At 43.5% G+C, this 24724-nt stretch overlaps 1 protein-coding gene and 2 non-coding genes across 3 annotated transcripts; all 3 read left to right on the top strand.

Annotated features, from left to right (window-relative positions):
- Window positions 1–509: 509 nt before the first annotated feature.
- On the top strand, window positions 510–21384 carry TTF2 (transcription termination factor 2). Its single transcript, XM_075718792.1, has 23 exons — window positions 510–537; window positions 642–753; window positions 1531–1617; window positions 2353–2419; window positions 2894–3868; window positions 4765–4891; window positions 6007–6198; window positions 6432–6589; window positions 7667–7748; window positions 8037–8150; window positions 9113–9263; window positions 9952–10057; window positions 11103–11293; window positions 12170–12323; window positions 13108–13199; window positions 13974–14056; window positions 14551–14690; window positions 15466–15636; window positions 16228–16286; window positions 17407–17560; window positions 19187–19269; window positions 20346–20420; window positions 21240–21384. Exons 1-23 carry the CDS (start codon window positions 510–512, stop codon window positions 21382–21384), a joined length of 3546 nt encoding a protein of 1181 aa, XP_075574907.1.
- Window positions 21385–23897: 2513 nt separating this feature from the next.
- On the top strand, window positions 23898–23980 carry TRNAL-CAG (transfer RNA leucine (anticodon CAG)). The gene has a single exon. It is a non-coding gene; the product is annotated as a tRNA-Leu (tRNA).
- A 293-nt stretch (window positions 23981–24273) lies between these two features.
- On the top strand, window positions 24274–24347 carry TRNAI-AAU (transfer RNA isoleucine (anticodon AAU)). Its single transcript has one exon. It is a non-coding gene; the product is annotated as a tRNA-Ile (tRNA).
- Window positions 24348–24724: the final 377 nt, after the last annotated feature.

Below are 24724 nucleotides of genomic sequence, written 5' to 3' on the forward strand. Positions count from 1 at the left end.
CTTGAATTGTCATTAACAAAACCAGTAATTAAGAAACGCACACGTTTTGTAAAACTGTATTCTCCATCTTAAATACAAAAGAAAAAAAAACTATTTCCAGCTTCTAATGGTCCATGGTGTTTGTTTACGCTACCGTTATTTCGACTTAGATTTATTTTAAAATATTTTACTTTTAAAACGGCAACCGTTGCCACAGGACAGGGACGCGGCCTGGGCGGAGGCCACGCCCCCTCCCCTGGCCACGCCCGCTTGGGGGCCGGCCGCCCCCACCGTGGCGTGCGCCCGCCAATGGCAGCGCGTCTTCCTCTTCCCGCCCTTTCCTCCGGCGTTCGAAAACAGAACCTGCGCGGGCGTGGGGGTGAGGGAGGTAAGGGGGCGGGGAACGGTGAGGTCACAGCGCAGCGGCGATTGGCTCCACCGCCCCCTTGCCCCGCTCTGATTGGACAGTTCGCAGGCGCTGGGTGGGATTGGCTGTTTTCAAGAGTGGGCGTGGCGGTTATCGCTTGGAGATGGAGGCTGTGCCATGCGCCGAGCACGGTGAGGGGCAGCGGGGAGGGGGGGTCCCGGTCCCGGTCCCGGTCCCGGTCCCGGTCCCGGTCCCGGTCCCGGTCTGACCAGTTCCCCTTTTCTCTGCCCTGCAGGGTCCCTCTGTTTCCTGAAGACGGGCGTCCGCGATGGCCCCAACAAGGGGAAGAGCTTCTACGTGTGCGGAGCGCAGGGCCCGGCGGCCTGCGGCTTCGTCGTCCCGGCGCCGTAGGTGCAGGGCCGGGGTGGGGCGGGAGGGCCTCCCCGCTAGTGTGTGGCTGGAGCGGGGGAGGGGCACGACACACGATTGTTTTGAGGGAAATGCAGTGCTATGTCAGCAGTAATAAACTTTTATTTTCTTAGTCACATAGTTTTTTACAAGGTGAGACCTCCCCTGGAGCACTGTGGGGCCCTCAGCTCTGGGGCCCTCAGCACAAGGAGGACATGGACCTGTTGGAGCGGGTCCAGAGGAGGGCCACAAAAATGAGCTGAGAGCTGGAGCACCTCTCCTACGAGGCCAGGCTGAGAGAGTTGGGGTTGTTCAGCCTGGAGAAGAGAAGTCTGCGGGGAGACCTTATTGTGGCCTTCCTGTACTTAAAGGGGGCCTACAGGAAGGATGGGGAGAATCTTTTTAGCAAGGCCTGTTGTGACAGGACAAGGAATAATGGATTTAAACTAAAGAAGAATAGATTTAGACTAGACATAAGAAAGAAATTTTTTACAATGAGGGTGGTGAGGCACTGGACCAGGTTGCCCAGAGAGGTAGTGGAGGCCCCATCCCTGGCAACATTCAAGGTCAGGTTGGATGGGGCTCTGAGCAACCTGATGTAGTTAAAGCTGTCCCTGCCCACTGCAGGGGGGTTGGGCTAGATGACCTCTAAAGGTCCCTTCCAACCCAAAGCATTCTATGATTCTGTTTTGTCCCAAGTGATTGTTTTTGCTGTTGCTGTTCCCTGGGCAGCTTGTCCTGTCTTTATTCTTCCTCTTTTCCTTTACTCTTTTTAGTATTCCTGCTTCTCACTGCTTGATCCATGAGGGATGCATGGTGGAGCTGCAAGTCCTGGTTCAGCAGCAGCACAGAGATGAATACCAGTAAGTTCCTCAAAGGGAGCAAACAAAGGTTTGTTGTATAGGTTTGAACACTTGGAATTGTGTGATGGTGGCTGACTCGCAATTTCCTCCTAGAATTGAAAAGGCTCATCCAGCCTTGAGAAGTTCACTTAGCATGTTTCAAAATGTTTGCTATTTTTATTAGCAGTCATATTCAATGGTGTTAACCTAAGTGATCAGATAGTGTTTGTTTTTAATAGAATTGAACATGGCTCTGTGGTTGGGTTCATCCAAGACTCATGATGGTTGCATCGAATTCACCAGTTTTAATTCAGATGAAGTTCTTGCAGCAGTCCTGGTTGGCTGCCAGTTTAAAAAAAGAGCACATCCAAAGTTTTTTGGTTCTTGAGGTGCTTTCAAGGTGAGGTGGCCAGTGCAGTGTAACTAAAAGAATATCTATTTCCTTACACCTTGAAATCATAGGACACGTTTGAGGCTCTGAACATAGACGATATTTTTGCCTGAGCAGTTACTTTTTTATTGCTAAAATGAAAAACTAACAACCCAAAACTCTAGGAATCTTTATTTAGAGAACGATGCTTTTGTAAAAAGCTTCGTTGCCAATGTTCATGGCCTTTTGCTGTGCAGAAGTCTGGATGTAAAGTGCAGACAAGAGAACTTGTCTGTGATGTTTTTTGTGCAAAGTACTTTTTAAAGAACACTTAAGAGTTCCTTTACTGGCTCCTGCAGTTCAAATCTTGTTTTGTTCTTTGGTAGGTTGTTTTACCGATGCCTTAAAAGTAAATTGAATGGGAAGAAATGGTGCGGAAGCGTCCCATGGCAGGTATGAATATTTCATTTGTATTATAGTATCAGCTTATTCCTGCATGACTTTTCATTCCGTACACTGTAATCACGTCTGAGACTACATAGTGGGAGAGTTTGTATTCTCTAGCTGAAAAGCATGTCAGCCTGCTGTCTTCCAGATGAGACTTCTCTTACTCCTAAATTGTGTGAAGTAATCACTGTTCTCCAGTCTTAAAAGAAACTTGGGTTTGATCTCTGGCTGTCCTCTTTTCTTGAGGATGATGCTGTTGGGACTTGATTCCCCAAAAAACATGGGAATGGCAAAGAAAGCAGAAAACCAGCAGTTTTGTTTTGTTTTCCTTGTAAAATGTTTATCTTGATCCTGTTAAAATGATAGGAAAGATGATGTTTGTACAGAGTGAAGTCTTCCTTGAGACGATCGGGTTGTGTGTATAGTTAGCGGACTTTAATAATTTGTACATTAGCATTTACTCACTTGTATATATTGCAGGATCCAAAAGCTACCACAGCATCAAAAGCCTTAGAATCCCAGCCCAACACAGCACCTCTGTTGAATCCCAGCAGCCAAAGAAATCCATTCAAAGTGATAGACAAGAATTGTGAACCATCATACTGGAAACAGAGTAAGCAAGGAAACAGAGAGGAAAGTAAAGCAAAAGGAGTAAAAGCAGAGAAAGAGAGCATGCTGGTGTCACATAAAGAAAAGAAATCCACCTCTGATTCCTCCATAGAGAAGGAACCTCTAGAATGGCTGAAAACTGAAAAGAAGCAGTCCACAAGAAATAGGAATGATCAAGAAGTTAAGGAAAGCACAGTGTCTGAATCTAAACTTGTTCTTTCTGAGACTTGGAAAGGGGAAAACACACATTGGGAGGAAGTGAAATGTGGTGCCAGTGGCAGGGAATCCAAGAAGTCTTCTGAGTGTGTGGAGAAAGAGCCAAGTGGGAGATCAAAGCTCTTTCCACTAAGTCTTGGAAAGCAAAGTACGAGTACCAAGCCTCCAGAGGAGGAGCAGCTTGGAGAGAAAAGCTTAAAAAGCTGTGGGGATGAAGAAACCAGAGAGAAAGAATATGTTGGTGGGAAGAATGGAGAGGCGAAACTGATGTGTAAAGAAGATGTGATTTCCCCAGCAATATCACAGTTGGCATTGCAACATGCTGCCCTGAAGGGAGGAGCAGAGGCAGCACCACCCATGACACAAATCAGGCCAGGGCTGGGACAACCTGCTGATGAAGTCTCTGGCAGTGACAGTGATGAAGTAGGATTTGTTTATTCCTCATCAGATAAAAGTAAACCTGAGAAATCAGTTGAGGGTTTGCAGTCAAGAGAGATTCCTTCAGGAAAATCAGGAAAGAGTACGCAGGGGACATCTTTGCCAGGAGCTGCAGCATCACATCATGTGGAAGGACCCCAAGACCCTAAAGCTCTTCACAACCACCTTGTAGTCCAGCTGAAGCAGAAGAAGGTAATTTATTGCACCTATTATTCCTTTTTTTTTTTTTTTTTTTTGGTTCTGTGTTCAGGGTAACTTCCCTTACTCGTGACAGGCATCAGAGTGCGGTAAACCCTCACAGCAGAAACTCAAAATATTTGGATAATTTAGGAAGACAGGGCAAAGGAGGGGATTCAGCCTAGGCAGAGGCTAGTTGTTTTAAGCCACGTATGAGACGGTTTCCCCTAAGGTAATACAACCTTCTCCATTTGGGGGTGCTCAGTTTTGACCTTCCTGAGGTTGTGTCTGTCTTTTACCCAGAAAGTAATTTGCATAAGATGGAACAGTGCACAGCCAGCTTAACCTTTTTAAATAACATGGCTGTTTCTGGTGGTCTCTCTTGGCCTTGTGGAGTAAAAGTGATCTAGCCGTGAAAGCTCACACTAAGAAGAAAAAAACTACCTGTCTATTTGCCTTTTTTAATAATTGCCAATAACATGTTCCATAGTTTTTTATTATAAAACCCCTGTTTGCTTAGAGCTCAGAACAGAACCTCAAAATAAACAGTCAGAACTGTTGTTCCTGCTGGTATAGAAAGAAACGTGCAAGTAGGTTAAACATTGGGTGCTTTGAGAGATGTTAAGATTGTCCAAGTCACTTGACTACCTGTTTGCCCTGTTTCATAAAAAGGGGGAGGCCCTGCATCTTTCCATCTCTTCTAAAGTGTGCTAATGATTAGTCTATTTTCTGCTGTAAGACTATTTAATCACCCTGGATGGCACTTAAATGCTTTTGGAGATTGTAGAACAGTATCAAAATACAAATTACTATGTCATAAGATTAGTGTTTTTAAACTTCTGACCTGACTGCTCTCTGTTGGCAGAGCTTGGTAGGCACACTCAGGTTTTGGATTCTTTTTTATTTTGCAGAGTACATTAGCCACAGTGAACATTCAGCTGCTGCCAGACAAAGGGGAACGGTTATTAAAGCAAGTGCAGGATTTGGAAGCTGCACTTGATGCTCTTAACATTTCGACAGCAGATACTACTGAAAAAGGTAGGACTAAATTTTTTTGCCACAGGACTTAGCAAAACACTTTGTGTTATGGTACTTGTTAATACTGAGGAAAAATAGCATAAACTTATATATGGCATGTGGTCTATATAAAGTTTGTCTGTTGAGATTCACTGAAGATGAAAAGTTAGTTGCAAAGCGTGTGTCTGGGAGAGGATGAATGGAACAACTCAAATGTTTCCTCTGAAGGGTGGTGGCTTCCCAAGAGAGTTTCCTCTTGGGACCCAGGGCTGGTTCTGTTTCCAATGTTGGCTACATGATTGAGGCCGGTGTCTTTCTGAGAACTTGCCAGTGAAGTGTTAACTTCCTCTGTGTTGCAGTATGGAACCATGCTGCTTATGCATGTTTTGGCTGCTGTCTGAATGTTTCAGTGACCAGATCCAAGATAAGCAGCTTCCAGTGTGCCATTCCTGTAAAGTGATTTCCTAATTCTATTAACTAGTATTAATCACCTGTGGAAGAGAGGCATTTTGTTGAGTTACTTGCATGATCACCTCAACAGGAGAGTTATTTCATGATCATAGTATCAATTGTGTTGATGAAAAGATCAAGTTTGACAACTCTGGAAACTGAAGATCTGTAGCAAGGAAGCAGTAACTCACAGGCCACCACACAACAATGTCTTATACCATATCTGGTTTTAAGCAAGACAGACTTTTCCAGGAAGGAGAGAAAAGCTCAGGAGTTCTTGGCCCATTCATTCTTGGACGTTTTGATAGTTTTTGTGACTAAAACATTGACAAGTCACATTGACATGTGACTAAAACATGTGACTAAAACAAGACAACATAACATCTCCAGTGTGCAGAATTGACCTTGTGTTTGCACTGATCTGATCACAGTTGCAAAGTTCACTGAGGCGTGAGCTGAACTGTGTTGCCTGTCACGTAGGAGCAGGTTAAGAGTGTGCGTGTTAGTAGTTGCAGTGGCTCAGGTGGCCAGGTAGCCTGCTACCTGGCTGTTAAATCTGTGTGACCACTTAATAACATTTTGCAAGCAGACTGTTGGGCAAAACAAAGGCCCTTCTCTGGGCTTTAACGCAAGGCTCTGAGGTCTGTTGTGCAACCCTTTCAACCTGTGATTCGTTTCTTCTTAAGGGGAGGATAGCATAAGCAGTGGCTGCTGTGAGGAATCTTTGCCCCACCCATCTGGCAGGCCAGGTGGTACAAAGTTGATAACAGCACTACCACTCCAGGATCCTACAGCAAGGACCTCTTCAGGCTCACACAGTCACCTCTCTGCTGCTACTACTTTGGGTTCCAGTGAATATTATGGCCACAGTTTTGGAAGTAAGTACAGAAAGACTTTTCTTCATTAAAGAGAACACTGGTGAGAACTATTTCTGAAATAATCCTGCAACTGGTGGATATACATGAGAGTACTAAACCTTTTTTGTTACTGTGAGCTGCATACTGCCCCCCCAGGCATCTGTAGCCACTGAGACCAATCTCCGAGATGAAAGATCTGCTTGGGAAAGTTAGCTTTGTAAACACATCTCATGCATAATACTGTATCTTTCCAGTGACCTCTGGTTTGCAGAATCTATATGGAGGAAGAATGACAGAAGAACGAATCAGGGCTGTACACAGTGCCACAAGTGAGGCTATTAATGATCTTCACAAATCTCTAGAATCCTGTCCGACAGAGCAGACAGTAGCTGAAGATCCCTCTGGATTGAAGGTGAGTTGGCAAGGATGGAGGATGTCATGCTGATGAACTTAGAGGTTTCTTGTTACCTCCATCATGAAGTGTAATGTCTGAGTGATACCCTAGAGCATCCTGTCCTTTTACACTTTGAGGTACTTTGCCGTTTTCATCCTGCTGGAAGGAGACACTCTAATTACTTTCCATCTGTTTCAATCTGAGAGTTGCTTCAGATTGCCAATACTGATGTTCTACCCTCTTGCTGTGGTGTCTTCAGAATATTTAGTGCTTGAATGAAGCAGTAGTGCCTCAGACAAAGCAACCAACCCACAACCATTTGTTCGTACATGACTGGCAGAGCAGAAACAGGTCTCTAGTGAGGAACAGACTGAGAACCTTCTTGTTGTTCTTTTCTCCCAGTTAGGTCTCCCAGTGAGCTATAAGTAGTAGTCTTTTAAAAGTGTTGCAGGTGATTGAGTTTGTGCAACCCAATGGACTCCAGAGTAGTCCATTCTGATCTGCCAAAGAACAGCTCTTTATGGGTTCTGCACCACCCAATAGATAGTTGAGGTTACATGCAAGGTATTGGAAAGCACATGCCTCTATGAGATGGTGCGTTGATGTGTGTATATATATGTTGTGTCACTTGTCAGATCCTCTTGGGACCTTTTCAGTGCTGGGGAAGGCCAGTTCATGTCTTATGATGACACTATGTAGTCCCTCTTCCTGTCTTTAAAAGAGTCCGTAGGGGTTTTAGACTTGGTGAGAAAATGGGAAGTGTCTCAGTCCCCTCCTTGACAGTGATGCCTGTTGTGAGCAAGGTAGGCTTGGATGGATTTTCCACCGGAACGAGCTGCCTTTGCATGCCCTCAGAGCGTTGTGAGGTGCTAGGTTGGTTTACACATAAAGCGTTAGCAAGACATCTATGGTACTGCTGACCTGTCTGCAGGAGTTGCTTATCTTGGGTATCCCTGTCCATGTGGCAGAAGAACAGGTAGGCAAACTCCTTTTAGTAAGATTATAGTAGGACAATTCAACTGGATAATTTGGTACAGATGCAGAAGTGTCTGAACTTTGCAAGTTTCCTTCAAATCCTCTGTCTCGCCCTCTCAGGTTCCACTGCTGCTGCACCAAAAACAGGCACTCGCATGGCTACTCTGGAGAGAGAGTCAGAAGCCGTGTGGAGGAATTCTAGGTAAGCAACAGAACAGAAAAGTAGATTTTGGGGGCAGATTTATGGCAGTAACAGTTTGGTACATAACTTACTCGGAGGCATGTTGAAGGGGCTTGTTTTTCTGTGCCCTTTGACCAATTACAGCTATTAGCCCATTACTAAATCATACCCTGAAATCGTCATATGTGTATTTTTATTTCCAGGGTTCCCCAGGGCAATTTCTGTTGCAGTATTTACCTCAGTGTAGATCTGAGCTAGGGGGGGCTCATTTCTGCACATCGTCGTAACTTCCTGTGTGTCTTTTTCCAGCGGATGACATGGGCTTGGGGAAGACTCTAACGATGATTGCTCTCATTCTGGCCCAGAAGCAGCTGAAGACAGAGAAAAGAAAGGAGAAGTTAGAAATATGGCTATCCAAAAATGGTACAGAATTGCTTCCATCATACAGTACATATGTTGTCATGCAGTGCCATTTAAAATACCTAAAGCATTTTAGGTTAATGGCTCATAAAACAACAGGCTCTATCTGTGCTCACTTCCCTTCTGTAGGAAAGTTCCGTTGGGCTTAATGTTTACTACACTCCATTGCAATGACTTTCTCTTGATCGGTGTCGTTTGTTCTTCCATTGGATGCATAGGATTTCCCAACTCATTACTTCATATTGTTTTGGGATTTCTTTTTTTTTATTGATCAGTTTCCTGAACCAGTTACAGCCAGCATAAGCTGTTTTGAAAAAAGTTTCATAGTTTTTTTTCAACATATGCAAACATATGCATAGTTTTTGTAGCATAAGGACTTAAATTCGTTACTACACACCTCCCTGTGACTGATTTTTTTTGTTTTGTCCCCATCCCCCCCCCCCCCCGATTACTTTTATCTTGTCCATAGAGATAAGGGATATTACAGTTTCTAAAAAGTATTGGGTTTGTGTCTACAACATGTTACTGTCTCCATCCTCATGGAACTGGTTGAACTACTTTTATCTGTCTTGCCAAGTTTACTGACTGTGTGTTTATTTTCCTGTGTGGTTCAAAATGGTAGCATTTCAGTCTTCTAGAACAGGAAAGAAGAATTTATTTGGTACTGTATTCTCAGGAGAGATCAGGGTTAGTTCCTGAATTCTAACCTTTGAGCTTATCCAAAGGAAGTGCACAGATATATAGCATAACTCTGAGGAGACAGGAAGTGATGCATTAGTGTTTCAGCAGAGGGGTTTTTTCCGTCCAGGACTAACAGTCTCCAAGAATGCAACGTAGAGATGTCCACTTCACAAACTGTGCTCGCAGGAAAAGTGGACCAATCTTCTTAATTGTTGTGAATTTCCAAAACTTTGTTGTAGGCTAATGTGAAGACATTGAAACCTGTCTCCAATATTTCCCTGCAGATTCCACTGTTATCCCTTCCTGCAGCACTTTAATCATTTGTCCTGCATCCTTGATCCATCACTGGAAGAAAGAGATTGACAGACGCGTGGGCTGTGGCAAACTGAGGGTCTATTTGTACCATGGGCCAAACCGAGATAAACATGCAGAGGTGTAAGTACTAAATGTGCTAAATATGACCAAGAAAAGTAAAATACTACTTAGCAAGAGATTCTGTATATCAGAGTTGAAATTCAGTGGCTGTAGAATGATGGAAGAACCTCAAGTATGGAAATGTGGAGGATCCAGAAGGTCAGTCTAATGTCTGCTGTCAAGATGCATATAGCAAAACTCTTATGGCCTGCACCCATGCTGAGTGGTTCTGGTGCAGGCTATTGCTGTTCCTGACAACAAAAAAAAGCTGTATATTCTCTAAAACATCTCCTGCTTGCAGAGATTGTCAGTGGCAGTTCTTCCATGCTTGTGCTTTGTGGTTGTATTTTTTTTTCTTTTTTTATCAGCTGTACATATAGATCAGAAAATGTTCTACACCACTTTAGGCCATGCTGAGCAGTATTTCTAGGTGCCAGACTCTAAGCAGGGTTCATCTCATGTGGTGTGCATTCTGTACTACTGGCTTTTACCCTCTTCTTGAGCTTCCTGTGTCTACTTCCAGTGTCCATGAAATGGGGACGGTATGTCCTTCCTGTTTGACTGGTACGAAGCTCAGTTTTCTGTAAAACTCTGTATTTCAGCTCTTGTAGAACTGTGTTGTTCTTAAACCTTCAGCATGCATTTTGTATCTTGCAAAATGAATTCCTCATTTATTCTTGCTCCTGATTACTGCTTTCCCTTTATGCAGGCTCTCTGAATATGATGTTGTTGTCACAACCTACAGCCTTGTCTCCAAGGAGGTTCCCGCAAGCAAAGAGGAGGGGGAAGTCCCTGCTGAGGACCATGATGTGGAGGTGAGAAGCCATATTGTGGATAGAAGATTGCCTTAATGTTTCGTTCTGAGGTGTTGCAAGCCATTATTGTTTCAAGTAGCACCTCATGTGTGCTACAGTGAGCAGGGGGTTGAATTTTATTTTTTCCCCATAAGTCCCCTGTTGAGTTTGCACAATAAAAATAAAGTGATGAGAGAAAGTACTGTGAAGTGCAGAAAGACAATAGGGAAAAATACTCACAATAAACCTGTTCTGTAGTAATATAGAATACGCTATGTTGAATACAGTTGAAATGTCTTAAAAAGAAATTTTTAAGAGTGCAATGATGAATCTCATACTCCTCCATTTGAGGTGAGACTGTGAAGGAACACTAGAATCTCCTGTTTGGTGTTCTTTGCTGCTTGAAGCACCAACGTCACTTTAAACTACCAGAAACCTGTCGTGCTCAAGCTCTGGGTCAGTCTGAACTGAGACTGAGGCAGCTTACATGCTGCACTCCTGAAGAAACAGCAGCATATTTGCTAGGCTATGAAAATAATAAAGTGGTTGCTGATTGCTAACTGAACGTGGCTACACGCTATAGAGGAAGTCCCTTGCTGGTGGATATTGTTGTCTCCTACCTCTGTGTACAGATCTAGATGTAGCTCTTAAAGCAAACAGGCCTTTGAATTTCCTGAAACTTCAAGGTGGCATCTATAAAACTGTAGAGAGATCAGAATAATTATATGTGGTCCTTGGTCCCAGCCTAGCAAATTTTACTGATATGAAATGCCTCTTGGGAAGAAAGAGGCCATAAAATGTTAAAAGCAAGAAAAACGGCAAAAGATTAGAAATTGTTATTAAGAACAAGCAAATATGTTATATTCTTCGGCTTATACACTTTCATGGAAGCTTTGAAGAACGGATTTTTTTGAGAGCGTCTCTTACATGACAGTAAGAGCTCAGATTACTGCCAACTAACATGAGGAAAAGGCTTCTTGCTGGAAAAATATGTTTGCTCGTGGCTCTTTAGAGAGCCTAGCTAGGTTATTGCTCTGGGTTATAAATAGTCTGCTTTTTCTTTCAGAGTGGGTCATCTCCCTGTTCCCCTCTGCTCAGGGTAGCTTGGGCTCGAGTTATATTGGATGAAGCTCACAATATTAAAAACCCAAAGGTTCAAACCTCTATAGCTGTGTGCAAACTGAGAGCCAGTGCCAGATGGGCCGTCACTGGGACGCCGATACAGAACAACTTACTAGACATGTACTCTCTCCTGAGGTGAGCTGGCTGCATGTGAACACGTGGATAGGGCTCCAATTCCAGTAGTACTTCACTGATGAAGTGATGAAGTTGTTTAAGTTTGAGAGGTTTCTAAGGTATGTGGGTAGCGAGACTAGTTATATTAACACTTCAGGCACTGGATTGCAAAGGCTGTGGCTGAGGCATTGTGCAAGGCTGACCATGTGTCTGTCTACTGTTGTATGTAGCCATTCTGCTTCTGTAGATGAGAAGTTACTTCACCTTGGAGACATAGGAGATCCGAATATCCACAAAGCCAATTTTAATGAACAGAAGTTTTGTGCGGTAATCTTTGTTCCTACCAAGGCAGCCTGGGAGGACCTTATTAAACGGTGTTGTGCTACAAGGGCATCAAAGGAAAGGGTGAACGCTTCAGCTTCTCTAAATAAATGATGAACAGGTTAAACTCTGTGCTCCTCATTGCTGAGGGGGGAAAGATTATGAAGGGTGTTGGAGAACCAGAGAGAACTTGTGTTTGAAATTAATTTTGGATAGTTGAAATTAATTTTTAAGTAAGAGGTATGGGATTTTGAAATAACAAGTGAATACACTTTTTAGCAAGTGCCTCTGCATCTTGGTGTCCTTCGTTTGCTGGCGGTGGCTTGAGACATAATGAGCTAAGAGGAAGTGATGGGTACAGAATCAGAAAGAGGCTTTCACAGTGTTAGTGATGGTAAGACTTTCGAGCAAACAAGTTATCAACACCATTCCACTGGAAGTGTTTGATCACTTCTAGCAGTTACGGCATTTGGAAATGGTTTGTTTTGGATAGTAAGGAATTTGGCTCTGGTCACTCAAGAGTAACTGAAGAACTCTTCTTCCCTTGGTATGAAGTCTCCTTCCTTCCTGTCATAGGTTTCTACGTTGCTCTCCTTTTGATGAATACAAAGTGTGGAAGTACCAGGTAGATAACAACACAAAGAAGGGAGGAGAGAGGCTAAGCCTCTTAACCAGGAGCCTCTTATTACGGAGAACTAAGGACCAGCTTGATTCAGCTGGCAAGCCCTTGGTAAGAACTTCACCCTCCACAAATAGACAATCATTCCATTGTTTTCCTTGCAGCAGGCAGTTAGTTATTTACATGCATAAATTTGTTAATGGGTGGGTTTTCCTGTTTACTGCAGTCTCCTGAGGAAGAGGAGTGAATGCCTGTGGGATGCTTTGATTGCTTATCCAGAAAGCAGAAATACACAGCATAATTAAACCTTTTAGTTATAAATCGCATGCAGACAAGAATATGTCAAGTAATTGCAAGCAGGTGTCCACTTAGTGGAGAGTTAGCCTAGGTCTCTGAGCTAGCCCAGATCTCTGAGAATCAAAGCTGCTGCATGTCAGATGGATCTGGTGCATGCTGGGGCATTGGCTTTCTACGTTACTCTTTACCAATAAGTTGTTAAACTGAGTATTAGGTCATTGGTGTGTCTGTAAGACTTTAAAATGTGTAGTTTTGGTGTACTGTCTGATTCTGAATGGGGAACTAAGAAGCTACTTTTATAATGCAGTAAATCAATCCCTCCATGGTAGTTATGCGGCAGTCCATACTTAGTTGCTCATGCCTTTTGTTATCGGATGATTTGGAATAAAGATTTTTATCTTCAGCATTAACCAGGCTACTTGGAGTTCTGTGAGTATCTATGTTGTGTCATAGTTGCATTAATACAAATAACTTTAATGAAGAAACAGCTATCTTCTGAGACTTAGAATACTGCGTTGAATCTTGGAATGCTGGTGTTTGTGGTGCTTCACAAGATTTTTGCACTATATACATCTGATCCTGTGTATTTTTACTTCAGGTATCTCTGCCCCAGCGTAGCATGCAGTTGCATCAGTTAAAACTTTCAGCGGAGGAGCAGTCTGTGTACAATGTGCTCTTTGCAAGATCCAGGTATGAATGTGGGTAGACATAGGCTATTTTGTGGTTTTGTTTCTTATTGGTATGGAAAATCAGAAAGAGAAATCCACTTCAGATGAGAAGAGCTTTGGGACAAATTCTTGTTAATTTTTTCCCTTTCTGACTATCTGTCAAGTATGTTTGAAAATACATTGCTTGTTCTGGTAATAGTTGAAACTGGTTCATTTCTTTTCTCCCATACGTTAATGCCTTGTATGAGCTTTGTATTCTAGCCTTACACTTAATCTCATTGATTTCAAGACTCCAAAGACTTGGAATTGCAACAGTAGTTCTTAAATGATGATGTGCCAGCACCTGTAAAGGAGAGAATTTATGTTCTTTGCCCTGTGATATTTATACAATTGGAAATTATGCTGGCCTATCCAGATGGCTTAATGCAAGCCAGCGTCACTTTGTGTTCTCCTAGGGTCTCTTTCAACAGTGTTGCTGTAAGGAGTCTTCCTTTTAAATATACATTTAAAGATGCCCTTTTGTTATGAAGAATGTTATGCCTTGGGCCCTGGCTCCTATTGTACTCAAGATATTCCAATGAAGCAGACTTGCTTCCTCTTATGTTTTCCAAAATGGATCTTGGTTTTGATCATATTCAGGTTAAACAAAACTGGGGTTTTTTGGTGATCATTTTGTGACTAAATGATTAATGAAACCTTTCTTACTTTAATGTGTCATTAGCTTGCTTGTTAAGCTCAGGTCCATCTTGCCTTTTTTCCTGCTGTAAATCCCAGAGTCTTTGTCTTGTTTTTCCAGGTCAACACTACAATCCTACCTAAAGAGACAAGAGCAGAAAAATGAAGGCAGAGAGTATGCTGGTGGTAACCCATTTGAGAAAGGTTTGAGCACACCCTCCCCTGAAAACATTTGCAGAAGTGACTCTTAAGTGTGCAGTTAAGGAGGGGGAGCAGACCTGGCCTCATGGGGCCAGGACTTAGAAATCTTTCTTTGAAAAATGCTCCCCTGATGTTACGAAGAATCCTACCATAGTATTCCAAAAGTCTGTTCTCACTGTTGTGGCGCTGGGCAAATCTCTTGACCTCCCTGGGTCTAAAATTCCCTTCTGAAATAAAGGTCTAATTGCTCAGAGACAAGATATTGGTATTAGTATAAGGTATGTGGTACTCTGATTTGTGGTGTTGTCTTTTTTCTTTTTCTTTCTCTCTCTTTTTTTTTTTTTTTTTTTTTTTGAGTGGGGTGCCTATGTTAAATCAGGTATTTGCTTGCCTGTTGGTTCTTGTGTCTTATTGATGAAGCTCTTGCTGGAGGTGGCTGGGCAGTGCTTGGAAATGCCTCCAGGAGCTCTTGACGTTTTGTCTTTCTTCCTTGGCAGTTGCACAAGAGTTTGGGGTCAGTCAAAAGGAATTTCTAGCAGGCTCCCAAAGCGCCTCCCAGGTCTCAAGTACTGTCCACGTCTTATCCATGCTGTTGAGGCTCCGTCAGTGCTGCTGTCATCTCTCCTTACTGAAAGTGGTAATTGCGTTGTATTGTGGTGGTGTGGGCTTTTCTGTGGGGATTTTTTAAAGTGTTTGCGTAAGTTAACAGACTTTGTAACACCCTTGCATCTCTTAGCTATGGGTGTATAAACTGAGCCATTTCTAGGACTGTGTAGTTTAGAGCCCGAGAGGTTTTAGATGGGCATACTTACTAAAGAGTTCCCCAGCATGACCTGTGTAGGCAGCTGTGTCTCTGGAAATACCTTTATTCAGATTAAAAAAAAAAAAGTAGTAGTAGAATTTTAATGGCAAAGAAGAAGTCTTGATCTTAATCTAGTCTTGAAAAGTGCATAAGTCCACAAGTGTAGCCTGTTTCAGAGGCTTGTGTGTTGGATAGCTCTGGAAGTGCCTTGACTGAAGTTGCCTTGCATAAAGTAGACTAATCTTTCAGAAGTTCTTTGCCTTGTCATATAAAGCGGCTGTAGAATAAGTCCAGATACTAGGTAACAGGCAGGGATTCATCTTCTAACATCTTTAATCCTGCAATTGTTAAATGCTGTGGGAGGGGCAATCTGAGGAGACTGGACCACAGAAAATGGCTGAGCTCATATGCTTTCCTTACGCTGCCCCTTCTTGGGGCAGAATAAGGGGCCAAAGGGGCTTTTGGTCTGACCCAGTAGTTCCGTCTTCAGATTGCATAGCTTCCTTCAAACCCACTGTCCAGAGCAGACATCACACAGACTGTGGATCAGTACTGAATTTGATCTCAGGCTTGACTGTGATCCTTTATTATATTGCTTTCTTTCCCACAGGCTCTGGACCAAGTTAACTTGAACAGTGAAGGCCTTTCCCTCTCCATTGAGGAACAACTTAGTGCTTTGACCCTCTCTGAGCTCCAGACTCCTGATTCCACGTCAACAGTCTACCTCAATGGCACAGCTTTTAAAACAGATATCTTTGAAATCAGCAGGGAGAGCACCAAGGTATTCTGGTTGTGGCTTTCTTACCTTCCTTGAGAAGCTTGGATTTCAGCACTTTGCCTTTTAAATTGTAATGAATTGTCACACCTTGGTAATAGCAGATCAGGCTAAGTTGGCAATTTAGATGAAATCAGGTGAGTAGATCAATAGTCTGCTGAATGCCTTCTGGGAAGGCTCCAACTTACCAGGTATTGATGGCTACTTGTAATAAAGCTGTGAGAATCTGACTACTGAAAAACTGTCAGTGAAAATCTTGAGCACTGGATTCACAGAAGTTTAGAAAAGTGTGTGTGAGAGCATGGTCCTTGTGAAGAGCTAGAAAAAAATGGGACAGGAGAGGTGGCAATAACTTGGCTTCTCACAGGAAGGCTGGAATCTATAAAACATGCTTCTGTGATTTGATTTCTTAGCCCTGTTTTCCATGGTGGGACTGTTCTTACTAGTAACTATTAAAATATCATGAAAGTCTGAGCACGGAAGAAATTCCAGTTGAAGAGTTATTTTGATCACTTCCTATGTTAAGGAAGAATAGCCACGCATGAGCTGGGTTATGACAGCAAGTAGACTAACTTGGTTTTTTTTCTTCCCCTGCAGATAGCTCATCTCTTGGCTGAACTGAAAACTATTCAGAGTCATTCAGTGGCTCAGAAAAGGTTAGTAAGCATGTCCTTTTCTTTAGTCATAGTGATTGAGAGAAGCATGTCTTTTGACAGCAGCAGAAATAGTTTAAAAGAATTGAATACAAAACTCCTGGTATGGTAAAATGGTGGCAGTACTGCAGTAGTTGAAAGTGGATTTTGGGGGGGAAAAAAACCCCTAAGACAAAAGAGGGTAGTGTAAGATGTAGGTAAGTGCAAACATAAGGGGACGTGTGAGGAATCCCAGGCCTTGAGGCCCAAGAGGACTCTTCTTTTCTCCAAAACAAGAATTGGGAGTAATTTGGTTGTGCTGAGAAATACTTGTCCTCAGCTCTGCAACCCACCCACCACGCAAAAACAGTGGAGGAATAAAGTAGTGGTTAATACTAAACCTGTTTGAGATAAAAGAATGCATTGATCAGAGGACTGAATTGTTGCTGAAGTCCTGTAGCTCTCGCTGTGCAAGCTCTGTCTGTCTTTGCTCCATGCCAGACTGCAGTGTTACAGGGTTTTCTGCTTGGTTTTGTTCAACAATGTGGAATGTGCTTACAGATGTGTGGCTGCAAAGTAGTTACACCTGGGTTGTTATGTTGGGGGTGGGTTGGAAGGGGAAGTCCTGTTCTTGGGCAACTCCAGAGTTGCACCGTATGTAGAAAGCTTTTTTCCAAAATGTCTTCCAAAAAGCATTCCCACGATAAGAATGGGAACACCAACGTTACTTTTGTTCCCTACCAAAAAGCTATCGAACAAATTATTGCCTCCCAAACTGTTTGACTGAAAAAGTGTGGGGAGTGAGAGGCCCAGGGGAATCCAAATTTGGTGTTGCTATTGATTTTGTTTTCCAGAAAAAGCTCAGAATTGTGATTGGTAGGTGGCAATGCAAAATCCAAAAATAGAGGTGGAAGTTATATACTTAATTTGCCTGAAGTTTATTGGGTATTTGCCTTCCACAGCAGGTTCTACCACTACACCTACAGGTCAATCTGTTTCTGAATTGGGAAGGGACTTGGCTCCAGTTTGCAGTGGGGAAGAGGGCCTGAATCATTGTCTCACTGTCTCATTAGTGTGATGCTGCAATAACCATGCTGTTACAGTACACACAGAACTTGCTCTAAACTCCCTTTTCTCTCTCCAGTGTTGTTGTCTCTCAGTGGACAAGTATGTTGAAAGTTGTGGCTGTGCACCTCCAGCGACTAGGGCTGAAGTATGCAACAGTGGATGGATCTGTCAATCCTAAACAGAGAATGGATGTGGTAGAAGAGTTCAATAACAATCCCAAAGGGCCTCAGGTATGCAGTCAGGGCAGGGAAACAGTTACTAGTGCCACTAAGAGCTGCTGTGATAGCTGACTTCATCATTCCATTTACTGGCACTGCTTTCATTTGCACCTCTCGGTGCCAAGATCAGCAGGAAAAGAGGTAGCTGTAAAAACAAATGTACATCTTCTAATGGGCAGGAGCAGCTGCTAAAAAACTCCTTTTGATGTTAACCTTCTGTACTTGGGATCATCTGACTCCAAAGTTAGTTCAAAGGTTGTCCAGATCTTTGGTGTGTTCAAAAATGTTTTTACCACAGAGAGTAATGTGGAAGACGTGGGGCCAATTAGCTCTACTCAGAGAGTAGAGTTCTTGGTTGTTTCTAGCTCATGCTTCTGCATTGGAAGATGTTTCTTTCTGTATATCACCTGCTTGCCAAGGAGCCTGTAAGACTTTATTGCTGTTTTCCAACACATCAAATACTTTTTACCAGACTAATCTTTTTGAGAAGAGAGGTTGACAGTTGAATCGGTGAATGAGGCTAATATTAACAAAAGCGTATCTCACCCCAGTATAAAGATAGGAAGATTGGGATTGGGGCAAGAGAAGTCATAGGTTTGCACACATCCAAAATAAGGTGACCTCATGACTTCTTTCACACTTGAGTTGTTGGGATTTGGAGGGGAGGGTGTGTATGTGTGTTTAAGTACTGATGAACAACAGTGTGTTGGCTCTTCTTGAAAATAGCTTCTAGTCTGAAATTTTGGCCAAGGGAAGGAAGCTTGCCAGATGACTAAAGAGATCTGAATCCAAATTAATTGTTCATAGTGATTACACTTTCATTTGGACACTGACATTCCTGTGATTGAGGCAGGACAGGCTGTCTCATCTGAGGATGGATCTGTTGACTGGAAGGAGAGAATGTGGTGCATTAGCTTGTTTTCTTTGCTGGATTTCTTGAACAAGCTGCTGTCTACAAATCAGATAATTCTCCTTCTAGCTTTGAACTTAAACAAAGGAATATTTCTGCTGGCTATATGAATAGCTGACCCCTTAAACAAGATCAGGGTTTTAAGGTACCATGCCATGATATTTAGTAATAAATATGTATCGCAAGTGTCTCTGTCCTTAATTGAGTTCTTTTCCTGCTGTACAAGAAATCTTCCCTAAACTGACCATCTGCTATATCCCTGTTTCTCCCCAGCCACTTCATCTTTTTCTAAATACTAGGTTATGTGGAAACAAAGTGAAAGGAGTAGCAGGCCATTTCAGTCTAGTTGCCTGTGTTTAAGTGATCATTATTGCTAATTCAGAGTTGGTGCTAATTGGTCCCATTGTTGGCAACAGGCTGTCATCAGAGCGGCTGGTCATTTGAGTGGGACATGGAGAGGGTCTGAACTTTTCAGTCCTTTTTGTGGTCTGTAAATATGTATCAGGGTAACCTATGGAATGGTAGGCTGGCCTCTCTGAGCAATAACTTCCATGTCCAGGCTTCTGTGCCTCATCAAGTAACATCTGGCAAGCTCCCAAATACATAATAAATACACACATGTAATCTAAATATGAGAAACAGATCCTTTGGTTCAAATTAATATGTGGAGTATATGAAGCATTAATTTTCTGGAAACAGGCTCCTTAACTCTCTTTTGGCTTTTGAAGGTAATGTTGGTCTCGTTGCTGGCTGGAGGCATTGGCCTGAACTTGACTGGAGGAAACCACCTCTTTCTCCTTGACATGCACTGGTAAAGAGAAATAAAAGTTCCATCTTGGAGGATATATGTAGGGCATGCTGCTTGCTTTCTCACCATGTGTATTGTAATGTCTGATACAACTGGGTTAGGAGGAAAGTGTTTACCTGAGAGTACGGGCTAGTGATTAGCTGTGGAAAAGAGTTTTTACTACAGCCTTCTTCTGAGATGCTCTTGATTTGTCAATCCAGTGCTCACCACCGTGAAATACAGTTCTGTAGGGGTTAAAAAAAAAAACAGAGGAGGATAACAGCAATCCAAAGAAGCAAGTACGAAGTCTCTACCACAAAAGGATACTGGGGACTTGGCAGTCCCTGGCTTAATTTCTCGCAGTAATGAAAATGGTACAGTAATGCCTACAGAGAATTTGTCTTGAAACATCAATTTTGTTGAACATAGTCAGTAATCGGGCATAGGTAGTGTAACTTGGGCTTTTATAGGGCTATGAAAATAGTGCATACGAGCTCCTAATATTTATGTTGTCTCTCATCAAAGTCAGAATCACAATTTTTTTTAACTGAATGTTGCTCATGGAAGCGTACAAAACAAACTAGGGGTTTGTCCTTCGGTACAAACCCAGCTGCTGAGTAGCAGCATTAAGGAGATGTTTCTACAATACAGAAGTTATGCCAACAAGTATTCCCTGTAATCATGTGTCAAACGCAACCATTTCTTAGGTAAATATTCTTGAGGGAAGGCCTCTTTCAGTGGAGTTTGCCTTCCTGCTTCACTCTCCTCTTCCCTCACCAGCTACTCAGCTTTCTCTGAATACTATTGGCCTGAAATATGGGGCTACATGGAACAGTGGTCTAATTCATACAGCTGACTTTGTGTGGAGTTGTTGCATACTTCTTCCAAGGCCAAAGGGAAATACAGTCAGGGTGAATACTGGCAATCAGGCTAGTAAACCTATGGTAACTGGGGAGCAGTTTTTGTTCTACAGAGGAAGAAAACAGGATGCTCTGGAGGCAGGCAAATGAGGCAAGCACAGAGGCTTTGATATTTCAATTACTCCTCAACATAAACCCTTAAGTTTTTTTTTTTTGTTGTTTTGTTTTTTTACCTTGCAGGAATCCTGCTCTCGAGGACCAGGCATGTGACCGCATTTACCGAGTGGGGCAGCAGAAGGATGTTGTGATACACAGGTTAGGATTTTCCTTTGCAATAAATGAGGCTGTTGCTGCTCATGTACTGCCTGGCTTTATTTGGTGAGACAAGGCCTTGGTTTGAGGCTTGTTTCTTTACTTAAAGCTAGGCGCAAGGTCTGACAGTGGGATTGGGGTTTGGGCACCGAGATAGAGACCACATGAAAATGTTTCTATGTGGCATTTGCCTGCACGTTGCTGTCCTGATAGCTAGCAGTGTTTTATTGTTTTTTCAACCTGTGGTTTAGTGGGAATGTCCTGTTCATTCCTGAGAACAATTCAGGCACCAAACCATTTCTGTTCTCTTATTGAGTGGGGATTTTTCGCCGTGTTCCTGAAGCCTGGACCTTTTTAATGTCACTAACATAAACATATAGAGCTCCTCTAAGAAGTGGCAACGTTGGCTTTTAGAAAAAGCATCTGTAATTGTAAGTACTAAAAGGCTAGCCTAGTTATTGTAAATGCACAGCAAATTCAAAGAAACTGGAATCTAAAATACTGTTTTGCATACGATGCTTTTAGTGTAATAGGTGTCATCAGTTATCAAACAATCATTACAGGATTTTGTCACAGAATTACTGTTGCTTCAGATGACCAAAGTTGAGGCCTAAAGTGCATCAGACTTTTATTTGAAATGTTACAGTATCTGGATGTGAGAACAGCTGTTTTCTGTGCACAGGTGTATTTTGTCAGTCGCATAATAGGCTGTTAATCTTCAAGTGAGACAAGTCTTTGTAAATTTACTGGGGAAGTAAACACACTGGGAAGTGCTGACACCTTTTCCTAGCAGCTGAGATGATGTGGCTTTCTTTGGTTTAGGTTTGTCTGTGAAGGAACGGTAGAAGAAAAGATCGTACAACTCCAGAGGAGGAAGAAAGTTCTCGCCCAGCAGGTGCTGTCAGGCAAAGGGGAGACCTTCACTAAGCTCACTCTGGCTGACCTCAAAATTCTCTTTGGCATCTAATTGTCCTTTACAATACACAACGGAAAGTGTATTTTATACCTACAAGTAACTGTGCAGACTTCAACAAAGGATTGCTGTTTTAAGGTGGTCATTTATTTTGCACAAATAACTACATTTTTGTAACTGTTCCAGGAAGAGAAGTTATCAACTTGAGGAATTTGTTTTAATACTGAAATTAAATCATTTATCCAAAGGTTAATAAAGTTATAAATTAAGCTATTGTTTTAAAACACTTTTGAGTAAACATTAAAAACAAACATTTGCTTGTTTCTCGGTTTCCGATGTATGGTTTTTTAGTTAGAAAACTTTCCTCTTCAGGACAGGAGAAGCACAGGCATAAGTGAAACAAGAACAAGAGAAACAAGCGTGAGGTAGGAAAGTTCTGAGGTTGGGTGTGCATGAAGGAAGCAAAAAATTTTGAGCACGATGCTTTAAGACGACTATATAAACTTTGTAATGTGTAAGTAACAAAATTAAGGAAGGACTTGGAGGAATACTTAATTTTCTCTCTTGTTCTTTAGGAGGACTTTTTATATCTAAGTGAAGAAGCACTTCTCTACCCTGCTGAAAATATTTATTCAAGCAAGGAAGTAGACTTGTTATGTTCCTATGAAACAGAACCTGAATTCCTGATTGTTGTGGGTTTGGTTTTTTTCCTTCTGAGTATTCAATAGTGTCAGGTTTCCTTGGTGCAAACCTTTTAATGTATAGACTGTATTTCCTGAGAAGATGCTCCCATTTTTTAATAGTAGATGAGTTGCAAGTCCTTGATTAATGGTTTGTATTCTCTCTTCTATCAGAAGTGTATGTGCAGGTGAGTGAAATTTCTAGGCAAGTTTTTGGTTTTTTTTTTATTGGTAGTGTATCTTCCCTGCTTCCATCTCCCTCTGCTGTGTCCCTGGCCATATCCACTGCATGTTCTGGTTTTCTACTGATTATGCTGTTTCTCTGGGATTTGGCACAGTTCCCACAAGTTCCATACCAAATGAGGGCCTTTGAAGATTTAATTTCTAATGCTAAGTGGTAGAGCATGACAAGTTAGAGTACTGATAAGAATCTAGATGTTGGTTCCTGTATGGTCATTCCCATGGAATAAGACAAGAGCATGTGGTAGCCTTTGGAGTGAAGGAGAGATCTATTTGTAGATCAGTGGTTCCTCTTAGTACAACAGTGTCCTGGTGGAGTACGATGTGGCTGTGTTAGTTGTTTCTCTTACATGCCTTGACATGATGTGCAAGTGAAGCTGAGGGATTATTCCCATTTATCGCACAGATACAGCGGCTAGGGGGCACAAAAATAGTAATTTGGTTTTTTTGTGTGCATATGTCCATAAATTCAACCATGGTGGAAGAGTCTTGAGCAGCTCTCAGAACCAAGGAAGGCTATGCAACTTGGGCAATTTAACCAACGTAGCACACTGCTCATTTGCCTTGCTACACTGGTTTTCTGGAAAACATATTGGAACATCTTTTCAGTTCCACAAAACAGGAAGCCATGGACTAACTTTCCAAAATTACTTTATTTTGGGTTGGACGTTTACATGAGCAGAACTTGGGTTATAGTTTCTTCTCTGGAGTTCATGTGCACTCTAGTCTGAGCTCCTCTCCCTTTCCTTGGAGCTCCTGTTCGCCCAGCAGGTTTCTTTCTTTAAGGCATATGAATGTAACTGTGGTCTCAATGCAGTGTAACTATTAGGTGTATCAGATATTGCCATGGGGATTAACTGCTTTTTCTATTTGTATGAAGTTCTCTCCAGGAAAGGGCTTCAGCCTTTCTTAGGAAACCCAGATAACCAAATGGGATATGAAGTGACATTCAGCTTAGTTCAGAGAAATTCTCAAGCTGAAGGTCTAGCACATACCTCTTAGATACCATTTGCTGAAACAGCAAATTAATGCAGCTAAGAGAAGTGAATGAAGAATGTGTCAAATTAAGGTCAAATTTTTAAGGGAATTGGGGGGGGGTGGGGTGGTTTGACTTTGGTTTGCAGGATTATCTTCAGAACTGACTGAAAGTGTATCTTAAAATACTGCTACTAACGTTAGCAGGTAACTAACTAACTAACCAGGTATTTGCATCTGACTGCAACCCAAAATGTTAGGGCCTTGTTTCTTTACAGAAAAGAAACTTCGCTGTAACACTTGATGTTAAGACGAGCGGGGCTTCTTTTTCCACTCCTTTGTCAAAAAGCAGCCTCCCTTTGCCTCTGTCCCGAAACCTGCTTCTGCGGCCTCGACGGCGCTCGGCGCCGTTTATGAACGGCGGGGCCTGGGGGCAGCGCCAGTGCCGGAGGCTGGCGGGGGAGGCCGGGCCGCCGCCCTCCCCTCACCCGCGTCCTGCGGCAGTGGCTTCCTCCTCTCTCAAACCCCTTCTGCCGCTACTCCCACCCCAGGTGCTCCTTCGGGTGCCAGGAAAACCAAAAAAGCGCGTGCGCGCCATGCCGGGGGGCGGCGGCGAGGCGGGCCGGTTCCGCGGCAGGGCCGAGCCGGGCCGGCGGGGACAGCCAGCCAGCGGTCAGGATGGCCGAGCGGTCTAAGGCGCTGCGTTCAGGTCGCAGTCTCCCCTGGAGGCGTGGGTTCAAATCCCACTCCTGACAGCTGCCTTTTTTTTTTTTTTTTTTGGTCCGCGCTCGGCAGGGCGCTGTTTTGAGTCCCGGGGAGCCGTGGGAGGGCGGGGGGTGCGGGAGAGCCGGGTGGGCGCGGAGGCGGCGGTGTTTCCGCACAGCAGCGAGTGGGCTGGCAGAGGGCGCAGCTGCGCCCGGGACACGCGTGGTGTCCACGCCTCAGTAATCTTTGCTCGGCGCGCGGGCCGCCCTCGCGGGGAGGGGGGAACTGCCGCCACCCCGGCTGGGGCCGCGAGCAGAGGCGCTAGGGAGACGTCGCGCGGCGCGGCCGGTTAGCTCAGTTGGTTAGAGCGTGGTGCTAATAACGCCAAGGTCGCGGGTTCGATCCCCGTACGGGCCAACTGCCCTTTTTCGACTCTGCCCCCGTTTTGGGGGCTGCCGGTTGTGTGTGTCCCGCCCCCCCCCCCCAACCTTGTTTTGCCGGTTGGCGGAAGACCACGGTGCCGCTTCCTAAGCCACCGAAAGGTCTGAAACGCGGAAAGGAACAAAACTCAGAGGAGGTACAAGCGTCCTTTTGGAGTCACCCGCGGTTTGTTGGGGCGCACCCACAGAGCAGAGGCGGGTAAAAGGCTGCTGCTGTGTTGCTGGGGGTCGCCGTGATAAGCCCGTGGTGCTGCTTGCGGGCAGAGGGTGCCCGGTGTGAGCCAGCGATGGGATTCAGGGGGCAAAGGGGAGGTGCTGCCAAGAGCCGGCCCTTCACGGGTGGTCCCCCGGTGG

The sequence above is a fragment of the Pelecanus crispus genome, chromosome 1 (assembly GCF_030463565.1).
Source record: "Pelecanus crispus isolate bPelCri1 chromosome 1, bPelCri1.pri, whole genome shotgun sequence".
Classification (NCBI taxonomy): Eukaryota; Metazoa; Chordata; class Aves; order Pelecaniformes; family Pelecanidae; genus Pelecanus; species Pelecanus crispus.

What these genes read in the sequence shown, in the direction of transcription:
- TTF2 (XM_075718792.1), top strand. Translation starts at nt 510, where the DNA reads ATGGAGGCTGTGCCATGCGCCGAGCACG. An exon ending in GCGGAAGCGTCCCATGGCAG is followed by an intron (nt 2,420 to 2,893) that starts GTATGAATATTT and finishes TATATATTGCAG; the next exon opens with GATCCAAAAGCTACCACAGC. An exon ending in CGAGATAAACATGCAGAGGT is followed by an intron (nt 9,264 to 9,951) that starts GTAAGTACTAAA and finishes CCCTTTATGCAG; the next exon opens with GCTCTCTGAATATGATGTTG.